General features: G+C 39.3%; 1 protein-coding gene across 4 annotated transcripts in view; it reads left to right on the top strand.

The window, feature by feature from the left end:
• ERICH2 (glutamate rich 2) overlaps positions 1 to 27,298 on the top strand; it is a 31,727-nt gene that overhangs the window by 4,149 nt on the left and 280 nt on the right. Inside the window, exons 3-13 of one of the 4 annotated variants that reach the window (XM_042446710.1) lie at positions 94 to 127; positions 2,553 to 2,589; positions 6,380 to 6,413; positions 6,678 to 6,726; positions 8,326 to 8,362; positions 11,965 to 12,042; positions 13,521 to 13,603; positions 15,651 to 15,743; positions 20,130 to 20,323; positions 21,536 to 21,593; positions 26,054 to 26,125. In XM_042446710.1, coding sequence (XP_042302644.1) covers positions 94 to 127; positions 2,553 to 2,589; positions 6,380 to 6,413; positions 6,678 to 6,726; positions 8,326 to 8,362; positions 11,965 to 12,042; positions 13,521 to 13,603; positions 15,651 to 15,743; positions 20,130 to 20,323; positions 21,536 to 21,593; positions 26,054 to 26,125 — 769 coding nt within the window. Of the gene's footprint in view, positions 1 to 93; positions 128 to 2,552; positions 2,590 to 6,379; positions 6,414 to 6,677; positions 6,727 to 8,325; positions 8,363 to 11,960; positions 12,043 to 13,520; positions 13,604 to 15,650; positions 15,744 to 20,129; positions 20,324 to 21,535; positions 21,594 to 26,053; positions 26,126 to 27,298 lie in introns of all 4 variants that reach the window. The other 3 variants (XM_042446711.1, XM_042446712.1, XM_042446713.1) reach the window with 3 other exon arrangements.

Genomic DNA, 27,298 nt, shown 5'->3' with positions numbered 1-27,298 from the left:
ACAGGAAATGCATATAATACATTTCCTGATTTGCTCCCGCTAAACAGCTTTTAAGCTTTACCATTTGGATTTTTTTTATTTGCATTCTTTTAGGTTTCTGGAATGATGGAAGTGATTCCTCCTGAAGGTATAGTATTTGTTCTTAATAAATTTATGTATTTTATAATATTTTATTTATTGATCTTTATATAGGTCTTTATAGGTCTTTACATTTATTTAAAAAATACATCCATGTCACATCATAAAACAGCAAACATCTACATTTAAAATTCGTAGAAGAGTGTTTCATTGATTTTGTTTTATTCTGATTATTTTGTCATTCCACAGCTTAGAATGCATATTTAAGTCTGTCTACCCAGTTGTAGACAATAGACTGGCACCCTACACATCCTCTTTTTTGGAGCAAGCACTGTTGAACAGAAAGAGATGTATTTCTGAGTATGTTTTTATAGGATTATGCTGTAAGAGGCATTATTGGCACCAACATGTCAATGTTAACTTGGTAGCTGTGGAAGTGACATACCTGCTCTCTGGACAGTACTGTAGTGCTGTTCAAGGAAATCATTTGCACGGCAAATACCCAAGCCTTTTTCTTCTTTTAAGCAAGAGATGCGTGTCCTGTTTGTGTTTTAAATTACTGAAGTCACCTTTGTACTATAGCCAAGGTTGTATACATGGTTTCTAATTTTTTCCCCACAGGGATGTTGTCTCATGGTCAAAGTGTAATGAAGGAAGGATCTATAATAATTTCTCCTTTTGAGGTGGACACACACACACACATAAACACATATGTATATATATCACCCAAACTGTCCTAAGTATGGAAGCATCTGGAGCTGAAATTGGGATTATAGAACATGGCCCAATAACACAAACCTCCATCTTGTTTCCTCCTTCCAAAATATCCCATCTTTCTCTCAACACTGACTGCTAGCGATGCCTGTTCTTATTACCCACCAAGCTATTGGAGGCTTTCCATTTTTTAAAAAGGTTAGCAAATGAATATGCTTTGGAATAGGTGAGGAATCTCAAAGAAGCTACTACTCTTTTGCTACCAGACTGGACCACAAAATGAAATGGTGGCTGACAACAAAATGTTGCATTATATCCTCAGCCTCTAACAGGAAAGCTTCTGCACAGGTCTCCAGGCAGCCAGAAGAAACCCTGCTGGGGCCTGTGGATGTGGGGAATTTTCAAGAGGAGTATCAGTGATGCCTCTCTTTGTATCCATCTGAAACCTGTTTCACAGTTCTGTATAGTGCTAAAGGGTTTAGGTTCAGGGCTTGCTATATCGCATTATATAGAAATTTTCTGGATATTGAGAAAGGAAACAGTAGAGGAGAAAGAGTTTTTAACTTTGTCCTATACATTTCCCTGACCCTGATGTCCATTTCCAGCATATTGCAAATTGTTGAAGAATCAGGCCAGACCAATTCCCTCTATTATGCCAGATTGGTCACCCGCACATCTAGGTTTGACCATATAACACCAGTATTAAAATCTGTTCACTGGCTGCCAATTACCTTCCTGGCACAATACAAGGCGTTGGTCATTACCTTAAAAGCTCTACATGGCTTGGGCCTGAGTTACTTGTGGGAATGCCTCTCCCTACACAATCCACCCCGCACTTTCAGAACATCAAGGAAGTATTTACTGGAACACCATAGTACCAGGTTAATGACAACTTCCCTTAGGGTGTTTACAGCAGCGACCCCAAAATTATAGAATAGCCTACAGGAAGAGATCCGTTGTATTACTATCTTAGAGACCTTCAAGAAGGCACTCAAAACAGATTTCTTCCGGTGGGCTTATCCATTAGATTCTATATAGAAGTTGATGATAATATCCTACTCTCAACTGTGATCACTGACTACTGACAAATTAATTTTAGAGTAATAATAGGAATTGGTAAATTCAATATTAGTGTTTTATTGTTCATATTAATGTTTTGTAACATTTGTATTACCTTGTATTATTTTATTGCTGTAATCCCACCTCGATCTTTGGAGAGGCGGGAAATATAAATAAACTCTATTATTGTTATTATTATTATTATTATTATTATTATTATTATTATTACCATCTTTGTCAATGAAAAAAATCAAAGATCCCTCTCAGTTCTTAATATTCCAAAGGTCCTGAGAATCCCCTGAACATGTACCATTAGCAGGTTATTTGATCATAGATTTTCTTTAAATTTACCAGCAAGTACACTTTTTCAATATAGCTGAGAAGCCACTAGCTTATAGCTTACAAAACTAATGCCTTATTATGAGATGGCCCTGTTTCACTGCTCAACTGACCAGTCCACCCAAGTTCAGTAGTAAAAGGAATGGTGCTAATTTAATAACATGCATGCTTTCTTCACTCACCTTGCTTTTTGTTATATGATTCCTTAGATGTCTAGTACGAAATTTCATTTAGTTAGTTTAAAATATATTTTCAAATTCTGTCAGTTTAAAGTTATATGTTCTTTTGCTGACCTTTGTATAAATTGAAAAAAATGCAGGTTAAGTTTGAGGACATAATATATGTTTTCTCTTTTTTAAAAGATGGATTTGTCCTAGAAACACGATTGCCTTTATCAAGGTAAGGAAGATAAAATAAGTTCTTGCCCTTGGTTAGTTTAGGAACCTTGAGAGTAGCTGATATTGGTCTCTTCCTCTTTTTCTTGTTGGTGAGATGCTACCAGCACTGTATTAATTACCTGTACTTGGAAGTAATTCTAACTAATTAATTGGGATTTACTTACACAGAAGTGTTACTGCAACATAAAGGTTGAAGTGTAAATTGTACACATATGTTATAAACCCTAACCACAGCTTTTTCAATAGAAAAGCGGATTTTAGCAGTGGTATTCTGCAGCAAAAGAGCAGCAGATTGTGCTTCATTCTCTTTCCACCACTGTTTTTTGCCTCATTCCAAACACATCTTTTTTTTTTAGCCATATCAAATGTAAGTTAACCATGGAGTTTATCACATGGGAGGGAATTAACCAAATCCTGTGAAGAAATGGGATTTAAATCCACAAAAGCAGGATCATTTTCAGATGCACTGAGCATTAATCCAAAATTAACCCACACAGAAAGTGGACAAATCCCACAAAAGCCTGATTGTTTCCAGACATATCAGGGGCATTGAGCATTAATCCGATATTAACCCGAAAGTAAAAAGCAGCCAATTTTGTCCACTTCCTGTGTGGGTTAATGTCGTATTAATGCTCAATGCCCGTGTCTGAAAATGATCCCGCTTTTGTGGGATATTTGTGGAATTTAAATCCAGTTTCTGCACAGGATTTGGGCACTTATTCTCCAGTGTGATAAACACCCATGTTAGTCATAAGGAAATTTTCCAAATTATGTGACCTGTAAACCTAATTCAGAGTCTCAGTAAAATCTCAACAAATATCCTGCAAGAAGCAAACTCAAAAGGTGAGGGGAGAGGAGTGGACAGGATTAGATTTGGGCATACTGTCATGTAGAGTCATCCCTGGCTATGTCTTTATCCTTAGGTGAACAACATAGTTTGTTGGTAGGTAGAAAGCATTTAATATACATATATAGTCATACCTCTGTTACCAAGCCTCTGACAAAGAAACTCATTTTTATACACACCCAGCTTCTTGTATTTTCTTCCTTGCCCTGTATCTAGCTGTAAGTTTTTTAGTAGTATCAGCATTTACAGGGTGGTGAAGGAGATGGCTGGAAAAATAGTTTCAATACTGAGTTGCAGCAGCATATCTGCAGTAGACAACACAATAAAAGCTTGAGGTAGGAAAGACTGGGATCCTACTGTAAAGTGCCTGCCTACAACAGGCAAGGTAAACAGCAGCTTTCTCCAGAATTCCTTACTTAGCATATGAGAACAGCCAAAGAAAGAAAAGGAGGGGAAGCAGATAAGCCTGCCTCACCAAAAATCATACATCTGTAAGTTGGGTTACCAAAATTGAAATCATGTGAAAAATGGAGACTGGTAAAAGGGAGAAAAAATCATCCCTGGATGCATTTTTAGAAGAAGCGCTCAGGGATTTTCAGTTCAAAATGTTTTTGCTTACTTACTTTGTCTGACTTGCTTACATCATTTCACATGTACATATTGTTTAGTTTTGGGAGGAAAATTATTGAAACATGTTAAAATGGTCGTCTTTTTATGATACATGAACCTATCCCCAGAGACACCACAAGGGGTGTGTGGGGAATGCAGACCACACCAGGTGACACCTCAGTAAGGAGGTGAACATCTGGTGAGGTGGTTATTCCTGTCCTCCCTGACCCCTGTCACTGCACCCCTTCACCAGCCAGGGCACCTCTACTGTCTATAGACTATGGCTGCTGGTGGGGTGCTGCTGCCACCCGGAAGTTTCTTCCAGGTCTGTTGGGATGAATGAGAAAAGGCTGCCCCATGAAGACTTCATAATTTACTGCTGCTGCTCCACTGGGGCTGCCACTTCACAGAGACATGCACGAGTCTAGCCACTGCCACTGCCTCTGCTGTGCTTTGGCCCAGAGCCACTCCTCTCTACCTTCTGCTACTTCTTTTGCCTCCTGTGTCCATATGACAGTGGCTCAGGGCAGAAACATCTCCATGAAAGTAGCAACCAAGGGCAAGGCTCCACCACCACAGCCTCCTCATCCTCATCCTGCAGCTTCTTCACTGGGGCTGCTGCTGCTCTGGCAAAAGAGGAAACTGAGCATGCTCCTTGGAGCTGCCCCTGTCACCCCACACACCAGAGCTGGCATCTTTGCATTGCTGCTGCCACTTGCCCAGGCCAAGAGAAGCAGGAACACACATGGCATGAAGGAGGAGGACTCTACTAGCTGCCTTAGCTGCCCCACTGCTTGCCTGTTTGAATTTTCCAAGGAAGGGCAAAGAAAAACTTTGGGGCAAAATGGAGGTAGTCACCAAGAAGGAAAATAGGGGAGAGAAGAGCACTGAGAGAGAAACTCAGGCAGAAAGGGCTGGTCTGATCCAGGATGGAGACCCTTGCAAGAATACAACTTCTGCTGCCACCGCATCTCCTCCCCCTCCACTGAGCTTTCTCACCCACCCAGCAGCCCACCCTCACCACAGCAGAGGTGGCCTGGCTGGTGGAAGATGGGTGGCAGGGGAGGTGACACCAGTCCTAGTAATGCCACTGCCTATCCCTATTATTTCCATGTTATTTCTGCTTCTGGTACCAAATTTTCTGTAGAAGAAATAATGGCCAGGAATACATCTACTTCATTAACTGAGGTATATCTGTATGTAACAAAATTGGAAATAGTTTTAGCAGGTAATCTAGATGTTGAAAATGTCAATAGAAGACAAAAGGCAGCTTTCTCCTGTGTAGGATCTCTTCATTGAGGGACGGACCAAGACTTTTGTTGCCAGAGGGAAAGGACAAGTTGGTGATCCTAGTTCTTAAAGTGTACAGGATAAGCTGTGGAGCACAAATGGGTCTGTTTTCTCTTGGGAATATTTCCCTCTCTTGAAAATGGCCAGGTTCTCAGGGGTATAGTTGGCGAGAGCCTGCCACTGCTAATCCCCAGTAATTGCCATCTGAAGCAGTTGCCTTATTAGTCTTAGACCTGGCCCTGCCATGCTTTAGTCAGTAACTTCAATATTCCTTGGAAAAGTCATTGGAGAATAGCATTCTGCTGGCTGTTGCCATCATCTCCTCTTTGCAGGCTTCCTATTGAGGCTTCCTGTTGGCTACAGTAAGTTGGAGCTGATAGGCCTTTGGTCTGCTCTGTCAGGTTTTTTCTTATATTGGGTTAGTCTTACCAAATAATTGGTGAGCAATACAAGATTAAACTATGAGTCAAGAGATAAAAGATATTTATTTCTCATAACAAATGATTTATGTAATCTACATATTTTGTGTTTAGGTTTGTTTTCTGATTGGTCATTGAAAGGGAAACATGGCCTTAATTTGCAAGTCTGGTTGTTGAGGCATGCATCTCTGAGGAAATCCACTTTAGGAAGAAAATTTTATTAATTGCATGTGTGCTGTTCACATGCTGTATGACAGTTATTGCATGTGGCAGGAGCACTATTCCAGTTGCCTATGGGCAATATTACAGCTGAATAGTGCTGCAATAATATGAAAAGTCATTCAAGCAGCCCTTTCGTACGTTTGCTATAAGATATAAAATATGATGGCCTGCAGAAAACACACAAACTAGTGTGGTAGCTTATAGCAGAAGGGTGTTTAAGAATTTCTGGACTTTCAAGATGTTTAATTGTGATATATTCTTAAAACTGGAATCTTTGAAGGGGTAATGGACATGAAAAATACATTATATGTATCAGTATTTTAAGATACAAATTTATTTTGATCATTATTTCCACTTTAATAAAATTTACTATACACTTACACAACTTATTTTATCTATATTAGGCATAATGGCTTAGGAAGGACAGATGCAATGAAGGTAAAATATTCCTCTTGAATTCTGCTATATATTTATCTTTAAAGGGAATGTATATCTTTGCATTTAATATTTTTTATTTAGGAAACAATTTAGTTTTAATCTGTTGAATACACCTTCTGTGTGACCCAGGTCTATATTTTGTATTTATGTTACGGTGTTTTATTCCAGTGTGTAGTAATTCTCACTTGTAAGAAATATGATGAATAATTTGATAATAGAATTGGATAGCAGCTCATATTGTTGGTTCTTATGTCTATATTGTAGGAACAAAAAAATAGGCAAAATGGAAGATTGCATGTCTTTGGGCCAAAAGGTAAATAGTTCATAAGCTCTCATGTTACACAGGCCTCTTCCAGCCAAAACAATTTCCTTTCCCCAAAACAAATCAGCTTCACTCTTTTAATCCATTTTTACTTATAAGGTATTTACAAAAACCAATATGCCAACTTTTAGGAATTTACTTGGTAATTCCACATTACTATGTCCTTTGTCTACCAAAAATTCATTTTCATTTCCTCACAAATTTATTAAACTTTCTGACTTAAGTCTGCAGTCTTAAAACTTCTTAGCAGGAATCCTCAAGATCTCATATAATATTATGAAAGGCAGAGCACTCACCCAGGTATTGATGACAACATTTAGATCAAAGATTTCTTTTCATTTTATAAATCCCATTGCTGTTACAAAGATAGTTAAAGAAAGACTGCTGACTTAGGCCTGAAGCAATGGGCCAAACAAAGCAGCTTCCAGCCACTTTGGGGGTATGACGTTTAGATGATGCATGCCCCCAAACTGCCCAGAAGCCACATGGAGAGCACGCTGAGCCAGGAAAAGCCGTCACAGAAAGGGGCGGTGAAAAGTAACTCCTGCCGATGTCCCATTCGGGACCATGGCAGTGGCTCGCTTTGAGAGTGAGCTGTGCAGTCACTGTGGTCTCCACCCTACTACCTGACTGTGGCTGGAGCAGCCTCTGGCCGCTTCTTTTGGCCAGTCTGCTTGATACTTATATGTCCATAAAGGCTTCCATGCAGTGAATGAGCTGATTGAATTTGTCCATCCCCCACTTCAATTGACTTCAACTGCCACAGGGACCACAAGCCTTGTGAGGTTTTTAGTCCTTTGTGGGAAATTTCCTTGTTTGGGAAGATAAATCACTGGTTGGAGCCTGATTCCAGACTGGTGATAGCTTTGCTGCTGCTCTCTCACAGTGCCCCGTAAAAGGTGTCAGTCTGTTATTGCCATACGCAGAAGTCCCTTCTGCTCACACGCTTCTAATACTAAGTTCTTCCCCTGATAAGCTATGAGGGACCTGCATACCTTTGCTTGGCACTGAGAAGATGGGTGACCTTGAGAGCATCGTATGGTATTTGTGCACACTTTGAAGCTTTGTGTTGTAAAAAAGGAAAAAGACCTAGAGCAGGAGGAAGTTGTGTGGGCCAAGGGCCCCGTGTTACCATTAATTCACCACTACCGCCCCTACCCCCCCCCCAAAAAAATAGGCAAAAATCTCATTTTTCTGCCTATAAAAACCCCACAGTCGCCATACTTTCCCCTAAAATTGCAGCTGAAATAAGAAAATTCCAGTTCTGGTCTGCAGTGGCATCTACAGTGGGACACTCCAGTTTCACTCCTGTGAAACTCCCAGGAACCCCCAGTGTGTGGCCTTTAGGCCTCAGAGAATGTTCACCCCTGGTCTAGAGTAAAGTCTTGAAACAAAGTCCAAGGCGTTCCTGTTTCCCAAAAAGTTATGTTGTGTTATGTTAGAAATGCTTATTAAACCAATGTTTGCAATAATTTCTTAAAATTTAAAATGATCATTTTTAATGCTGTTTTTTCCAAGATAAATTACATTTAATAAACTGAGTGTGTTTTGAATTGACCAAATCTCCTCCCCCCCCCCATTGTTTTTTAGAAGAAGTAATTATTGAACCAGTTCAAACAATGCAACGGTAAGATGTCATTTATTGTGCAGCTAGATATAGATGGCATAATCCTATACATATTTACTTAAAAGAAAGTTTCACAGAGGTCACTGGGGCTATTTCCTAAGTAAGTACAAATTGTATTTCAGCTTCAGGTGCTTTTGAAGAATTGTAAATATATGTATTATTACTTTTAACTCTTGGCGTAGTTATCATGGATTTTAACATGCATATTTTCTGGAATTTTTCTTTTGGACAATATGGCTACCTTTTGCTTTTCATGTAACCTTGCTGTACTCATGAGATCATACCTTGTCAGAAGTTCTTCTTCCCCTTCTCCTCTTCCTTCACTGTTTTAGTGTTCTCAACCCAATGTTTTATATGCATATTCTGGTTATAAATGTGAAATCAGGCATCTAGTAAATACTTTGACAGTAGTTCTCAGCTCTCCTTCCCAACTTCCACTTTCTTGCCTCAATGTTTGTGTGAAATGTGTAGGAAAATGTGGATTATAGCCATTTTAAACCCCAGCAGTTTATAATGTATTGGAAGGACTTTCTAGTAGTAAATAGTCTACTGTTCTTTGAAAACTAGGCAATTGTTCAGTTTCTCAGGGTATTTTTTTTAATGCAGATCAGCCATTACTACCAAATGTTGCTACTTTCCATTCTCTTTTTCTTATAGCATTTCAACAGTGCACAGAGATGCTTTGTAAATTATCAGCACTACGTTGCTGGTAGCAAAGGTCTCTTTTCCCTGCCTCAATGTAGTATGATCACATAGGAGACTGCAAGAGTTTGGGTAGCCGCAGCTTTACTCAGTCTCTGGTTGACTTAAGGGCTCATTTAAAGCATACCACAACTCTTTGCTTGTTTCCTCTACCAAGGCACAAGGGACTTGTGACTGTTCAGACCCTATTGGATTCAAGTTATGCTGGAGGATAAATATGTATTATCGTTATACTGGTAGGGTTTCCGTGCAGTCTTATTGATATTATTGAGTCAGACTTTTCATTATATCCTTTGACTACTTTTGTTGCATTTTTCTTCACTATTCTTGCCACTCTTTCTTCTCAGATTGTGATTTCCAGAGTAAAGCGCTAAGTAAATTTCCAATTGAAATGTCCCATACCTGCCCCCTTTCATTCACTGGCACCAAGTATTGAAGTATTTACACTTTCCGTTTCTTGTTTTACAATTTTTAGTTTCCTCTGGATTCATGCCTCTCCCGTTCCACCTTCCTATTATATGCATTGTGCAGCTTCAGACTTTCCTTTCACTTCTGAGAATACCAGCAGTTTAACGTTCATTCAGCTTAAGTCCAGTTGTGTCATTAGATAACAACACTATTCTTTTTTGTCCTTTGCTCTCCCCCTGTGGCAGACACCCTGTGGGTGTCTTCCAGCCTTGAGTTTTCATCTTTCAGCACTATCTCTTGTTTCATTTTGGATTGTCTCATCATAGGGTTTTCAAAGTAAAAAAACATTTAGAAGTGTTATGCCTGTGCTATTTTCTGCACAGTATCAATGAGAGTTAGCTCAGGTGCCACTGCCATTGTCTCTAGAAGATGCTCCACCAGTGTTGCCTCCCATTAATCCAGCCATGCAGTAGCTTTCCTTCTAGAGTTTCTCTCCTGACATCATCACAGGAACTATCAGTGCCAACGAAATATCAGTATTCCTACCTTAGTCACTAGAGAGGGTAGTAGGGGTGGAACAGACAGGCAGGAAAAACCTGTGTTTTCCAGAAGTGGGGCAAACTTCCACTGCCTGCACCAGCTGCTCCCAAGGCAGACTGAATGTGCATAGCTCAACCATACTGCACAGTGTCAAGCTGCACTGCTGGGTAATTATTTCTTGTTGCCTCCCCACCATGCATGCTCAATGTCTCACAGACACACTGCTGGCGACTGTCTGCTGTCTTGATGCCCTCCTATTGAATGGTTGCCCCTTTGATCAGCCTTACAGTCATACCTGCAATCCTCCACCAGTACTGGCCATCAAAGCATCGGTGTGCCCAGTAAAACATTGGCAGAGCACAATCATGCCCCCTTCACCCCGTGCCCCCCTCCTTGGACTGTCTTGTTTGTGTATTGGAAGTGTCACACCTTTTGCATTGCCTTCCCGACCGTTAGGGTATGCCAGCTTCGTCCTTTTAAAATGCGCACCTGCCCCAGTGCATTTATATGCAGCTTTAGGGTCAGGGTTAGGATGAATAGCTCCTTCAAAACCACTCTCGTGTTGGGACATTTATACGATGGTCGAAGGTGCACATTTTCTGGGCTAAATCGGAATATCCTGGCTTTTTTTATTCTGTTTTTTAGCCCTAGAGCACAACTTCAATGCAGGTTCCCCCCACTGTGGAGGTGTGCATCATCAAAGCAGGTGGAAACCGTTTTATTTGGCCCGTCTGTTTCACCCCCCAATCTAAGGTTTCCAGTTTGATCATTCAAATGGAGTAGAAAATAGAGCCTGGTCTCCCAGAGCTATTAGTCTCAGCCCCCTGACACTGACACTGAAACACTTCACTGTGTTAAGGTGTATGTCTGAAAGGGGATGAAAATATATAAATAGAATTTTAAAAGTAAATAGCACCTGCCAGTTAAAAACTGAAATCAGCTTAAACACCTGCCTGAATAGAAATGGCTTCACCTAACAATAGAAGCACATTTGAATGAAATTAGTCTGGCCTGGGAGCTCCTACTGTATAAACTTATGGAAATCTTTCGGAAAGTGTGTTATTGTTTTTAAATCTCAAAATGTTGTTAAAGAATTGTAAATACAAACAGTGAGTAAGGGAGGTGAAATGAAACAGCTGAAAACTTTATTACTGTGGGTTAATTTCTAATGCAAACTTTTCCTTCCATTAATTCTAAAATTAACAAGTAATGTGTGCTAGTACATAGTATACATTATGGTAATTTCATTCCAATTGGGCTTTATTTCTAAAGATATATACTTTTCAGTTTGAGTGTTGGACTATGATTTTGGTGACCAGGGTTCGATTCTCCACATAGCCATGAAACCTGCTGGGTAACCATGGGCAAATCACATGCTCTCAGCCTCAGTGGAAGACAGTATCAAACCTTTGAACAAATCTTGTCAAGGAAACCCCATGATAGGGTTGCCCTAAGTCTGAAATGATCTGAACGCACATAACAACAACAAAAACAATTGTCATTGCTGCCTAAGTAGAAAAGATAAGCAAAGTTTGGATTGGGCATTTTATATTACAGATCATTGTGCTGATTATGGCTTGTTAAGTAAACTAAGTTTTTTTCATTTTGAGACTCAATGTTAGATAAACTGAAATTCCAGAGAGATATAATCTTTGCTGTGTAGTCTTGTATAATGAAAATAGTAACGTTTTCAAAAATATATTGATTTGTACCACAGTTTGGATAATTTAGTTTATGCACATACTACATACTCTGATTGGCTGCTAAACCAAAAGTAGCCTTTGATCTTGATACCTCAGTGCAGAATTTAAGAAAAGAAGAAATAAATGGAAGGCCCAAGTAGTTGGTAAGAATTTTTGTATGTCAGTGGAATTATTATGCTGCAGTTGATGTCAAAACTTTTTTATGGCTGTTCTCCCCCCCCCCCCACATTTTTTTTTATACCAAGGCAGTATGGGATGTGGAAATGAATTTGCAAGCAGACCTCCATCAAAGCAAATCTTGTTATGTTCAGCCAAATCATTAGAAAAGTAAGTCTCACTTCAGTAGAGTTCTTAATTAATTCTGTTATTAGAACAAATTGCTGACGTTGAACTTTTTCAGTAGTTAACTGTAATCCCTTTGTAGAACACTGTAGATCTCAACCAGCTCTTAAGGCTTGCTCTTGAAACAGTGTTGGACTAATCTTTATATTATGCTCACCAGTGGGATGCTGCTAAAAGGACAGCATCATGAATGCTTCTTGTCCCAGATGTGATGTCTAGCATAGCATCATTATCTTATTGAGGATTTCCACATCTTCACTGGATGTTCCTTGTAGCTGCTGGAGAGCCAGCATTGTATGGTGGTTATTATGTAGGGCTGGGAGATTTAGGAGATCCAGGATCAGATCCCCACTCAGCCATGAAATTAAATGGCTTGGGCCAATTGTGCTCAACCTAACCTACTTCACAAGGCTGTTGTAAGGATACGGGGGGGGGGGGGGGGAGAGGAGAGCTGCCTTGAGCTCAGCTTAAAGGCACATACATACATGGAAGTGCTTGCTATGGTAATAGGATTCTGCATGATGAGAGTTTCTTACAGCAATACTTAGGTGTCACTTGCCACAAAGAAGATGCTTTATTTTGCCTCCATGGCAGATGTAATATGTACAGCAGCCTTCAGTCGGAAATGTAGGGAGCAATTTGGAAAATATAACATTAGTTCTTTTTTTTTTTCAAATATTCTTTATTGGTTATTTACAAATAAAAACAAATATTTACTTCACTAATTTTCTTTCACTCCTCCCCTCCATCTCTCATATTGCTATATTTGGTCTTCTCCAAATTATTTTGTGTCCCTCTATCTGTTTCTCTTCTCTCCTGGTGCAACGATATTTGCTAAGGATCTAGAATGTGTTTACTTCTTCCTTGTTGTTTAAAGATCTTCTTATTAAAAGTGGCTTTCGGCGGGGCTCAAGTCAATCTTAAACTCCCTTTCCACAGCAGCGGTCTGTTCACATCCTCTATAGGAGTACAAGTCTCAGCTTTCTCATGTGATTTCCCCCCCTTTGAGAGACCAGACTTGACTCAAAAAAGAGAACACCGTGGGTCCATCCAAGTCCCCTTTATCGGGGTGATCTCTTTGACTCAAAACCGGGTCAGTTTCACCTCGGAAGGTGCCACTTACCACAAACTATTGTGGTTTGCGGCTTTTCACCCTGCCATCTTCACCGGAAGTCCAGAAAATATAACATTAGTTCTAAGTTGCATTTCTTCCATGTCAAGATTGAATAGCAGCAAATGTACCTATAAGGCTTTTTAAACTTTTAAATATGTTTGTGTTACATAAAAAAGATGTATTTAATGCTTTGTCTAGTTGGCCTCTCAGAAAAATATTTTAACTTGATGCCACTTTAATTTTGTAGAAACATAATTGTAATCAAAGCATAATATCTCTTCAGTTCCAGTTTGCATTTCTTAAAACATAAATTTTTTGTCTTCCCTTGGAAAACCTTTGTGATACTTAGAGAGAATGCTTTAACAAGGATTGCAAAAAATAAAAATCTGAAGATGAGTGTAAGACTGCAAGAAAGCATAGAAGAAGAAACAGGTAAGACTTATGGTTCCATTAAATTTTTAAACTGGAGCCTTAAAGAATGGAGTTCTGATTATCCCTCTTAGCATATACACATATTATGAGTGAACTCACATTCTTTATATAATAGAAGTTACCTTGACCAGTAGTTCAAAGTAATTAGAGAAATGAAAGATAGTGGTTAAAAAGGGCATTAAAATGCTATGCACACTTTCTTTTCTATAATGTTTGTGCAAGATCCATTCTTTGATCCAGGCCATGTTTTTTAGAATGACTTGAACTAAGGATAGATAATTCAGCTCAGGTTCTTCTTTGTGACTCTGGAAAGGTTAGAACAATTAGACTTTGGCTTTAAAGAGAGAAGCCACAGAACAGTAAGGCTTGCACCCTATAAGCATCTGATGAATTTGTATTATTACTCTGAAAAACTCCAAACCTCTAAACTCAGTACTTCCCCTTCTGTGTCCTTGCACAAAGGTTCCCCAAAGGAGTTGATGATGTACTCATTTCTCACTTCACCCCACCCCATGCAGCAGTTTGTTACAGCCTTCCCTTTTTGTTTTGTCAAATCACATAAGTTAAGTTTCATAAATACTTTCCTCAAAGTAAGATACTGTGCAGTATGTGTGTTTGCACAGAAAATTGATTCATACAGAGGTACCCAAAAGGTGTCTCCAACTTCTCTGGCTTTGTTCACTCCCTCCTTCCCCCAGTAAAAACATTTGCTGAGCTACTTGAAACAATGGTCTGGCTTGGTGTATAAGGATAGAGATAAGCTGAGAATTTTGGCTGAGCAGTTCAAAGCCATAGTGGAAAGGAATATAGCAGTAAAAAGAAGGTACCCCAGAATGGCAGCATTAAGAAAACTTTGACGAAGTTTTTAGAAATGGGATGTGGTGCTTATCTTACTGTTAATTTTAGAAGATGTCTGGGGTTTTCCCCTTACTTTTGAAATATTTTTATCAGTGTTGTGCCCTGTTATAGATATATGAGGTGTCTCCATGGTTTTCTGAGGGTTTCTTTCATATTTTAAAAGCAAGGGGGGAAATCACAGTCACCACAAGTTGAAAATTAAGCTAAATTAATCAACAATCTTTTAGCAAGGCATTTGTTTTTGTTTCGGCAGTCCTTAGATATACTCTGTGTGCCCTCAATACCGACTGATAATTACTTAACAACAGCACTTCCTCATACTATTTTTCTCTGATACCAGAAATCGACTATCTCCTAAAGAATGCTAATATGTTATTAATTTCTGGAGCTTACATCAATAGAAAAATGCTGTTGTACACATACTGCATTTTATTAAAGCATGTTCCTGCTCCACACACATCATAGCAGCAGACATGTATTAGGCTTTAAATTAGGCTTAAAGACTCCTTGATTACAGTGCTATGAAAACATGCATATTACAATATGTGATGTTAAATGTTTGTTTCTGAATTTCTTTCTCACTAATCAAGTACCATAGATAGTAGCATTCAACCTAACAAGTGATTCTCCTTCCTCTGAAATGAAAGAAGAGGAAGACTGAATAAGGTCTCTGATTGTAAAATACACTGATTTTACGGCAATGTATTTACGTAGGTTTGTATAACTGTATGCTGGTCTTATTAGTACATGCTGAGTATCCTTTATCTGACATGCCCCCAATCCAAAACTTGGCTAATAATGACACCTTTGCTTTCTGATGGTACACAAACTTTGTTAAAAATATTGTATAAAATTTCCTTCAGGCTATGTGTATATGGTGCACATGAAACCTATGTTTCATATGTGTATAAGGTTGTATGAAACACAAACGAGTATTGTGTTTAGACTTGGTTCCCATCCTGAAGATATCTCATTATGCATATGCAAATACTGCAAAAATTAAAAAAAACTGAAACACATCTAATCCAAACTATTTCAGATAAGGGATACTCAATCTGTATATCAGACATACAACTGATAAATGGAATAGTCTGGATTTGTCTACTCTGAAAGAATAACACACCAGAGGATGAGGGTATTATTTATTTGATATGTATTTCTATCCAATGTTTCTTTTTCTCCTCCCCAGAAATTCATAATGATCAACAATTAAACCCTGATTTGCAGAGATTGAATCATGAAACTAAAATAATTGAAGCTAAGACAGAACCAGAAGTCAATGGTTGGTTCACCTTTCACCTTAACATATTATGTTAAGCATGGCTTCAGTAGCAAAGTTGTTTCACTTGTGATGGCACGGCACTAATATATGCTTTTTCATCTTGATTTTAAGCTTGTTAATATAGTGCACACTTTAAAAAAGGTAATAATAATCTAAAAGATTATACAGGGCAATAGTCTAACAATCTATTTACATCTACTGAAATACCATTCTGGTAATGCCAATAGTAACCACTTAATCCTGGCTAGTAAGAAATTCTGCTACATATCATTCTTGGTTTGCCATAACAGCAATGTTGTATTTGAGGTTTTTGGTTTTGATATCATAGATGGAGATAACTGGAGGGATTCTTTGTCTTCATTTCTGGTTTTCTTATTGATTTGAAAACATGAACCAAAGAGAAACTGAGCATGTGCAACAAAGAAGTACTATGTTAGAAGAGACATGCTCTGCTATGTTTTGGGAGAAGGGATTGCCTATTCTAGGATGGCATTTGCCCCCTGTGGTTTAGATTAGTATTTTTATTGAAATTCCTAACTGTTGCCAATTATTCAGGATAAATTTTAAATAATTAATAAAACAAATGATTAATTGATTAACACTTTAAATTCTACATATTTTCTTTTAACAAGTAAGTTTGGGCATGTTTGGGACAAGTGAAAAAGGAAATGAGAAGGCAAGCCACCATCATCTAATTTCTTTGCTCCACTGTTTCTTTTTTAGTAGTAAATAACAGTATCTGTAACTGAAAGATAAATTACATAAATAACACTGAAGAAAATCTTGATCTCAATTGTTGAAATGTTTGGTGTACCTAGCCCTTTTATTTCTTTCTGTTACTTTTTTATGATGTCATAGTTCACTTAACCCTACTTAATAAACAGTTAGACTGAGGTAGAATTTTAAACTGAAAAAGCTGCCCTGAAGGGTCTAACTGACCATTGGTGAGCAATGGAAGATGCTTGGTAAGTAAACATCATGATCAAATATGTGGAAAAAGGCTGCAAGCCAGGTGAGATAGGTCCATATGGAAGTAGTAAGAGGAAACTTGTATAAACCTGTGGTAGACTCTGGTAAGTCACCAAAAATACATTGGGAAATTTATTTATTTTTTAATGTATTTCTTAATCACCTTCATCTAGGGTAGTTTGAGATGCTGTACCAAAATGTTACTGAAGCTATTCATGAAATAGCTTCACAGAAACATAAACATTGATCAGATAGGACATTGCTACCAGATTCTGAAGCAAAATAAAAAGGTAGTGCTGGCACAACCCTGAGCGGTGGGCTTCAAGTGAACCAGGCAACACTGGAATGGATATACCCGCTATTCGTTTTCACCATTGTGTTGCTTTCATGTGAATATGTTATTCATGCAACACAGATAGCAGCCACATGCCAACTGAAGGATGACTAACCAATACAAACACAGAATCTTTGAGGCAAACCACAGCAGAGATATTCTACAGCCAAGCACAAGTGTCAGGGCGTTTAGGATGGTTTCAGCCACAGTGTATAAAATATGAATTCAAAGGTTGAAAAAATTTTTTTACAGAACTGCGGTAACAGTGCTGAGATTTCACGGCAAGAACCCAACATAAAATTAATACTATTCTTGGAATTAGCATCTTCTTTGAAGAAAACTTCAATAGATTTAATCCCATTTGCACCAACTGTTATGCTGATAATTTAGAGAAAGGATAACCAAGTCTGGCATCCTAAAGGAACTACTCCTAAGAAAACTATACCAGTCTTACACATCTAATATAAATGACAGTCATATATGCAAAGGTGACCTATTAGTTCTATCTTTAAAGACCACATGATGTTATATTACTGTTAAAGTAAGAAATTCTAAGTCAACAACCATGCAACTATAATTTCAGCTGAATTTGTTGCAAGAAAACTGCATGCATATAAAGGATTTAATGGTTACAGTCTGCCCTTTTCATAAAATGGAAGACTAGCTATAATCCCTGCTAAATCAAGCATGGTAAAAATTGAACTGAACAGGCCAAATCTCATCATGACAGTGGACACCTTGGACAATGGGATTTGGTGCTGCCTTAACAAAATTTCATTCCTTGGTGGGTCTATTCTGGCCCAGGACAAGAACTGTTTTTGCCTTTAAAAACTGCATTGGCACAATATCCCCTGCCCCTCTCCCATGTCTTTCTTTCAATGAAGCAGGTGGTTGAGCTATTAAAATTGTCTTTCATTACCAAAAAAAAAAAAGGTAGTACTACACTAACAAGTAAAAACAATGAGCATTAGGAAATCCATAATCCAATATAGTGTGTGGAATCCAGTATTAGATTTATCTAATGTAGGTACAGTATTTATAAAACTCAGAAATCTCAATGCATGGATAAGGAGGCTGGAGAATGAGGCATTTGTTTCACCGAAGCATATCTCAGACAGACCTGTAATATAAGATTCTGATTAGTCCTTTGCAAACTCCCCCTCTTAAAGTATTTTAAAATATTACTTGTTGAATGGTGTTGAAAAGGTTTGTGAATAAAGGTAACTTGTATGCGGCTGATCCATGACAATGCACAATATGAAAAGAAGCAGCACAGCTGGATGTGTTTTGTTCACCATTTGGCCAATGTGGCTACCCTTGGATGTGTTTTATTGAAAAGTTTGACAGCCAAAATTTATTAAATGATGTGGAGAATTTAACACAAGCTTGGAAATGGCTGCTGTGCTGCCCATCAGTGGTTCCCTTTCTGTTTATCTTGGATATAAAAGGAACTGGGCTTTCTTTAATTTTGCTAATAAAATAACATTTATCATTTTCTGTTATTTATTTTCATTGGGATCCAGTGGAACAGCTGCAAACAGCGCATTGTACGGGTTAAGTTAGATTGCAGTGGTTCAGAATAACTGTAAATCTAATGTTACACTTGATTAGAACATTAACTGAAAAAGGAGCCTCTTACAAGCCCTTTACAGCACTCAATACTCTCCAGGTGTTTTGGATTTAACTGCTGATCCTGGATGTATCTACACTGAAGAAATAAAGTAGCTTGACACCAATTTAACTGTCATGGCTCCTTTCCTGTGGCATCCTGGTGTTTGTGGTAAGGTATTCAGCCTGGTCTCTCAGAGAGTTTTGGTGCCTCACAAAACTACAAATCCAAGGATTCTTTAGGATAGAGTTGTAGCAGTTAAAGTGGTGTCAAATTGCTTTATTTTTGCAGTATGATACACCTGTTGTTGCCTGGGTCTTAAAGGAGCCCAAAACATCTGGAGGGCAATATGAGGAAAGGTAGGTTAAATTAAGTTAGCACATAACATTTATACTATCATTCCCAAACACTTCTGTTAATCTCAAAGCTCATACAAAGAAATCCCTCCAGGAAATTCCATTGCTGTCAGGCAGAGGGTATTTTTGTTGTTGTGATAACAAGCTTTTCATTATGCTGTGTGGTGCTTTAAGTTCAAAGTAAGGCCACTTTCTGTGGTTCTGGATAGAACATTTGCCTTAGGAATAGAACCTTAAAGCTATAAATATTCAAATAAGCATTCTCTATAAATGAGATTGTTAAATGCTGTATTTAAAAGCAAGCAAGGAATTTTGTTCCAAAACAAAAATACAATTCAACTGAAGTTAAGTCCTGTTTATTACATAAGAATGTTAGAAAAGTCCATCTGGATGAAACTATGTGATGATTTAGCTTAGCATTCTTTTCCCTATAGTTCTCAATTAATTTATCTAATTTCATTTTAAAACATATGTCTGCCCATGGCCGTCACTCATCCTTTAGTAGTAACTTCTGTAAATTTAACTCGGTTTTATATAAAGAACCACCATCTTTTGTATGTCTAGCTAATTTTCTTGGGTGAGTCTATTCTAATAATATGAAAGAAAGAAGAAAAGAAACATGTCATTATCCACTCTTTCCACACCACAAATGCCTTTATGATTATCTTATCCTAACTAACTTACAAATTTTAAATAAGAATAACCTGTTTAAAGGACTTAAACTGTCCTAAGGACATGACTCTTTTCTTCAAAGAGGAAATGCTGCAATCCTATACTTTTTCCTGGCTTTTTCTAGAAGAGAGCTGGGGCGCTAGTTAGAATGTGAAACTGGACTAAAAAGACATGAATTTGAATTGAAGCCTAGGGTTGTTAAAATGCTTTATACTGTTAATCTTATTTGTGTTTATTATTTAGCACCTTAAACAATAGAAATCATTTTAGAATATGTAATACAATAAATCACAAAGTGATTTTGTTTAAATTAACATTTGTTAATATTCATGTATTATTAAAGAGTTTGTATGGTATTGTATGGTATTCTCAGTATTGTGAAAACTCCATTTACTTTCTGCCACTCTCTTTGTTCTCTTCGTATATAACACTTTCTTTGACTGTAGATGAAAAAATGAAAAATTCTAGTAATGTGGAGAAGATTATGAACAATGAGATCAGGGCAGAAATTCAAAAGGACAGCGTGGATAAACAAACTGCTGATGAGAAGCCATCAGATAGTTCAGATGATGATGAGATAAACGGACAAAGTGAAAATGAAGCTAAAAAGAGAATTGCACCACTGCAGTTAATGGGAGAGGTACCAGTTCTTCTTAAACTTATAGACATTCTAGCAAAATGATCCTTTCATGCAGTGGAATTAAGCTGCAGAGCATTTTTCATTATGTTATAGTACACTCGTCCCTCCACATTTGCAGCTTTGACGTTTGCATATTTGATTATTCATTGATTTTATTAATGTGTTCTCTCTAGAAATATCCTAGCACAACTCTGTAGTCAACTTTAACCAAAAGTCACACTGAAGGACCTAGATAGTCCTAGAGAGAACACTCCACTAGGCATTTGTAGTTCCTCCCATGCAATTCTGTGGTTAGTGTCTGGCAGATGATGACCACAGAGTTGCACTGGAGGACCTAGAAATTCCTAGAGAGGTGTTCTCTCAGGTAAAAACATAGTGTTTTTGTTATTTTCGGTTTTTCCACATTCACAGAGGTTCTGTGCCTCTAACCACAGTGAATGTGGAAGGACAAGTATATATATTTCTTAAAATATTTTATAAAATAAGCCTGTAGAATGAAATGAAATTGGAAACAATGTTGTATTCATCTAAATCAGGGATGGACAACTCTTGCACCCATGTTATTGGCCTGCAAATCCCATGGCTTTACCCAGCATAGCCAGTTTTAGGGATGATGAGAATTATAGAAAAATAATTTCTAGATTGTAGATAGAACTGTCTTTTTGTGCAAATAAAAAGCAAAAGCAAGAAGATTCGTTCTGTAATAAATAAACAAAGCAAAGGTTTTTGTCTTAAATGTTGTACTAAGAACTGCATTCCAGTATGCAAGCCTTCCAGAGGAGAGATGGGCCATCTCACACAACCAAACAAGTCCTCCTGCCTAACAACTCCATCCACTATCTGCTTGACTGCAATTAAAGGCTCTGAAAGAGAGCATCTTATTCTAAGATCTTTTAGCATGTAACAGTAGAAGGTCCACTTGGTAATGGGTGGGTATCTTCTGCCAGCTTCAGTAGACAACCTAGAATACTGTTTACTATAAAAAGAGGTGGGGAAAAATTGGACATTGGACAGCAGACATACAGTGCACTGCTAGAATTTATCTAAAACATTACCAGATTCCTGGAACCAAACAGAGCTTGTGCTCTGCCCAGGGTCACCGCCATGCCATGATGAAGTGATAAAATAGGAGTTTGATGACATGTTTATTGTATAGATAGGGAAAAGAGGATTCCCTATACTAATCTGCATATTTTAAAATATCCTCTGTAGTTTCTGAAAGCAATAATGGATCGGAAATACAGTCTTGCAAAAAAACTTTGTCAGATGAGTAAGTATATAATTTATATGACTTGTATTTTTCCTAAGTTTCAGTTAAGTAACCATTCACATAGTAAATGAATTCAGTTTACTTATTAGAAGTTGTACTATACTTAGGCGGGTTACAGACGGGCAAAAAGGGATGTATTCATGACGTCATGAAGGTAGAGCCTTCAGACGGGCTTTACCTGAATGCCGTCATGAACACGCCTCCCGCACGCCCCAAGCAGGAAGAAGCGGCATTAAAAAGGTGCTGCTTTTTTCCTCTTCTTTTCTGTTTGATACGTACCTGCGCAGCTCCGTCTGTAAGCTGCTGCACCGATACGTCAGAATTGCTACGCCGCAAATATAAGTTGCCGGTTTAAAAGCTCCGTGTCAGCTGCGTCCCATAATGGGTCGGGGTCCCGGGACATGCGTGGTTTGCAGCCAAGCTTTAATTGCAACGTCCGCTGCCATGGAGCTGTGGAAGCTGAGGCACAGCTGCGGCGCATTTTAAGCCTCGTAACCCTAACCCTAGAGCCACTTGTGCGCATGCGTTGCTAGAACCGCGGGAAGTTGTAACTTTTGTCGGCGGATGTTTTGGTTGTAGAAAGTGAAAAGGGAAAGTTTGGGATTTAAAGTGACCCCCTACACACATTCCTGCGCCATTTTCACCTGGGAACGGGCACAGTTTGGCTGCTCCTGGCACAGCTGTGTGGCGGCTCCCCTTTGCCACCAGGCAGGATGGCTCAGCCATCCACCAGCACCCCGAAAAAAGGCAGGGGGACGTCTTGGTCTCATACTGAGACGGCTGACCTGATAGCTATATGGTCCCAGCCAAACATTTTGCAGAAACTGGAGCAGTCCTACCTGAATGCTGACACATATCGAGAAGTGGAAGAAGCCATGAGAGCTGCTGCACCGGTACACCAGAATTGCTATGCCGCTAATTTAAGTTGCCCATTTAAAAGCTCCGTCGCATAGTGAGTTGGGGTCCTGGAACATGCGCAGTTTGCAGTCAGGCTTTAATTGCAACGTCCGCTGCCATGCAGCTGTGGAAGCTGAGGCACAGCTGCGGCGCATTTTAAGCCTCGTAACCCTAACCCTAACCCTAGAGCAACATGTACGCATGCGCTGCTTGGAAAGTTTGGACTTTAAAGTGCACCCCTACACACATTCCTCTGCCATTTTCACCTAACAATAAAAAACGCTAAAACTGTAAATATTTACATATGTACAAGGGAGGTGAGGGGAGATGGCAGGGGGACAGCGGTGGCAGCGGAGACAGCTGTGGCTGCGCATTGCAGATTCAGCAGGAGCGCGGGGACCAAAGGAGAGGAGGCATCTATGATGCTGCTGACACTGGCAAAGTGCAAGCGGACAAGGATGCCAACACCAGCTGATCACCAGCTGGCAGGAGACCACCATTGTTTTAAAGGGGCTTGGGCACTTTAAATGTGCCCATAGGCTTTCTGCCGCCGCTGCTTAGCCCTGCGCAGCTGCGCATTCGCCAGCCGGCAAAGGGAAAAAAAAGAGACCCGGGAGCTTGAATGTGCCCAAGACCTTTTGATGCCCTCTAAACTTGCCCCCAAAGGCAAAGGGCAACTAGAGAGGGCCTGGGATCAAGGGGCAGGGAGCACTGACAAGGCACTAGGTCCCATGATGTCCCATAAAGACATCATTTCGCCTCCCAGGGCATGTGTTCCCTCCCAGCCCTATCTACTCTATTCTACCCTTCCTGTTCTCTCCTCCCACCATGCCTGGCTCACTGGTCCCCAAACCAGCAATCTCCAAACTCTGTCCTTCCAGGCGTTTGGACTTCATCTCCCAGAATCCCCAGCCACCTTGCCCTGTGGTCTGGGATTCTGGGAGATGAAGTCCAAACGCCTGGAAGGACAGAGTTTGGACATTGCTACCTCACACCACTCCTGCCTAGCTTTAAAGTCACAGGGAAAAAGTTTAAAGGGGCTTGGGTGCTTTAAATGCGCAGACAGGCTTTCTGCCGTCGCTGCTTAGCGCTGCAGCTGCAAAGCTGCGCACCTCTCATGCGGCAAAAGAAAAAAAGCCGCAGTTTGGGCCGCCCGTGAGGAAGCTGCCTCTCTTTTTGCAGCATCCTCCGAGGCGGCGGTTTGGAAACTCCGGGTCCGAAACGGACCCAGGTGAGGCGTCTTCATTGCCCCCCGTGTGGAAGCTCCAACACCTGAAGCACGCCCCCGGGGCGGGCCGTCTGGAGGCTCCGCATGCAGCTGAATACACCTCCAAGACGTCTTCTCCTGCCTGTCTGTAACCCGCCTTAATTTCTTAATCTTTATGGTGTCACAAAAGTCATTGTTTCTACTATGGCAGCAAGTTTGCTTAGCTGCTCAGAAAATGAGAATCTCCAGTGTTCTTTACTGAATAGCTTCATTTAAAGACCCTTTGACAGCAACATTCCCCATATATCCAAACATATGTGGCTTGTATGCCATTTTAATTGTAAAAGTTCTGGCACTGTAATTACTTTCACTGAGCAAAGATACCAAAGGAAGCAGGGTGATCTCTAGTGGCACTCTTCAAAAGAGCATGGCTTTGTTTAAAAACAATTCTGTAAAGCAGCTGGAACAGATTCTTTCTTCTGTCCCTTAATGCTGTGTTGATATTGCAAATATGTATCAGGTGTTCAAATATGTATCAGGTCTTCAGTAGGAGGATGAAGAATTGGTCCCTCAGTTTTCTTAATTTCAGCCATTGCCTATTCAAGTGGTAATTTGCTAAAATGGACAATAAATACATTGTCAAATTAGACAATTAGACAAATCAAGTTTTTTGAGTCAATTTTTTTACTGAAATTCCTAGATATGTGCCTATATACAGTTTTTGCTGTAGCATTGGAGATTAAGTATACATATTTGTCACCATTCCCTATTGTGGATTCTTTAAAATAGGTGGTCAAATAACCAAATTTTTATCAATATTTTTTCACTACCCCTCTATGGCAATTAATAGCAGCTGCACAGGATCTAGCAACTTTGGTGTTATCTGCTCATTTAGATCTGAGAGAAGATACTCTACATAGAATTTATCTCATCTGTCCCAGAATCTTTGACTAAGAGGAGTTATTCTCTACTTCACCTAACCACAAGGGCAAATCAGTTTTGAGTATGGATCTTTTTATAGCTGCCATCCAATACAGCAGAAGGGTGAACATTCAAACTGGCTAGCATGAAGGCTCTTCTTAGTTTAGGAATGTTCAAGTTTTCAGATAATTGGCAGGTATAAATAATCATCTGTTGTCTTTGAGTATAAGATATGAAGCTTTTTATGAATTTGAAAATTAATGTCTTTGATACGTTAGGTGATTACTGTCATATCCTAACATTAGGATATAAGATAATGAAAATCCTATAGCTGACAATTTTTTTAATTATAGATTTCTTCCATTTTGTTTGATAAATATCAGTTAATATTAACAGGGATGATCCTACCAGGTTGAAAAGCATCTTTTGCCAAAGATTAAATTTATGCTGCCAGATACTAGCCTCAGTTGACATTAGCCCTGCTTCTAGTCATAGACTTGCACTGAGAACATGGCTAGGGATCCCAAGGATCATTTTTAGAGATTTAGCTTGAACAACCTTAAGCGGGGCGATATTTCCGAATGAGCAAACTTCTGAACTGTACAGTTAGTAGGCCAACACTACAAATACCTGCAATGCTGAGAGAATTTATTGTCTCAGCCTTGTTGTAAAAAGAAACAGAACCCTTTGATACTTCTCTGTATACTGTACTCATTAAAGCATTATTCTGTTTTGTAAAATAGGTGGAATGGAAAAAGTTACTGAATTGGTTCATTGATGCTATACTGTTAATAATGTAAAACCTTTTGTGTTTTAAGGCTCTAACAAAAATAGGAATTTGTCCATATGAACTTGTACATATCATCACTTTTTTTTTAAGCTTGGTATACTGGTACAAACAAGAGAGCACTTACATGGGAAATACAGTTGGCCCTCCATTTTCTTGGAGGATCCATTCTGGACCTCCTCCCCCTGTAAAAACAGAGGCTCGCGCATATTCAAGCCCCATAGGCTTGAATCAGGTGTGCCTCTGTGCATATGGTCTGGGTGCATGTACCATTGAAAATAACGGAGGTCACCCCTCTGTGGATATTCAAGGACGCAGTTCTCAGATCCGTGAGTTAGGAGGGGCGACTGTACAGTGCGCCTGTGTCATACGCCAGGTGAAGAGCTGGGAGAAGGGGCAGCGCGCCCCTTAGGGAATAATTGGGTGTGTGCGTGCGTGCACCGCCACTGCATGCACAAGCCTCATTCATTTAAATGGGGCTTGAGCATAGGCGGAATTCGCTTTATGCAGGGGAGTCCGGAACAGATTCCCCATGTAAAGAAAGGGTGCACTGTATATGTGTTCTTCTGGGAACCAGAACTGAATTTTTGCAGATATTCCATTTTCTGTTACATTAATAATGCTCTCTCCTCTCTTGTCAAATTTCAGTTCTAATTTATGAACCAGAAAATCCCGAGGCCAAGCAGTTTCTTCCACTCATTGAGAAAAAACTACTGTTGGGTAAGTGTGAAAACTGCAGTTACTGCATTTCTACAAACATATGTATCTTCTAACTGCAGAGAGCTTTAGGACTTCTTGCATTTGCACAGCATCTCAAGCGAAAACATCAAGAAATTAAGAGTCATGTTCAGTTTTCTAAAACTGATGAATGATCCAACAGTCACATTTCTGGGGGGAAAAACTTAATAATGTTTATAATAAATGTGAAGTTTGCTCATTATTTTTATAGCACTGCTCATACTTTTTCTCATAATGAACTTACAAATTATTAAAGTTGTGAATTAACTAACAGTCCAATCCTATGTATGTTTTTTCCAAAGTAAATTCCACTGGATTCCATGGAATTCTCAAACTATGCATAGGACTTCACCATTAAATGCAATTTTTTTGTGTGTAACTTTTGTGTAACACTCACACTTTGATATCACTGGTGTTTAATGTAGAATTAATGTAAGTGTGAAGCAGTGCATCTTCAGAACCTTCTACAATAGCTAAGCAAGTTTTACATGATAACTCCACCCAATTTTAGCTCTATCCCTCGCTGTTCCTGGCCTGCCTATTTACCTCAGTTCCCAAGGATACCGCATAGCAGCATCCCAAGGACCAAAGATGCAGGACACAATGAGGGGAGAATGAGCTGGGTTGTGTGAGTTCACAGAAAACCACTCAAAGAACTGCAGTTACAAGTATACAACTTGTCTTTTCCACGTTCTTCACCCCCTCACAAGCCTTCCAGAACAGATTTTAAGGAGCTGCATAAGAAAATGAGATGTGGGGAGGGAAGGGCAGGGAGAATCAAACTGAAGCACTGCTTATTAAGTTATACATTTCCTATAATGAAAAGCTAAGAAGGAAGGGTGTCCAGGTGAAGAGCCCAAAGGACCTAGTCTCTCAGCAAAGCTGGGTAGTGTTGTGGTAAAAGGAAAGCTAGAAATGGTTTTCTCAATGATTTGAGGCAGGTAAAAATATTTAACACATAAAAGTTCTTTCCAGAAAATGCTTGTACACCACAGATGTTTCTCCAAGCTTTGACACCAGCAGTGCTGTTCTTAGTGCTTGACAGAATTTCACAGAATGACTTCAGCCCTATTCTTTGCCTGAGCTTTGGGGCAGGTATCCATTGTTCTTGGCTAGTTCCTCAGGTGGCTGCTGTCAGCACTATGGCAGTTCCAT

This window comes from Sceloporus undulatus, chromosome 1 (genome assembly GCF_019175285.1).
Source record: "Sceloporus undulatus isolate JIND9_A2432 ecotype Alabama chromosome 1, SceUnd_v1.1, whole genome shotgun sequence".
Lineage (NCBI taxonomy): Eukaryota > Metazoa > Chordata > Lepidosauria > Squamata > Phrynosomatidae > Sceloporus > Sceloporus undulatus.
Note: the sequence above shows the minus strand (reverse complement) of the source record. Positions and strands in the feature narration are given on the sequence as shown.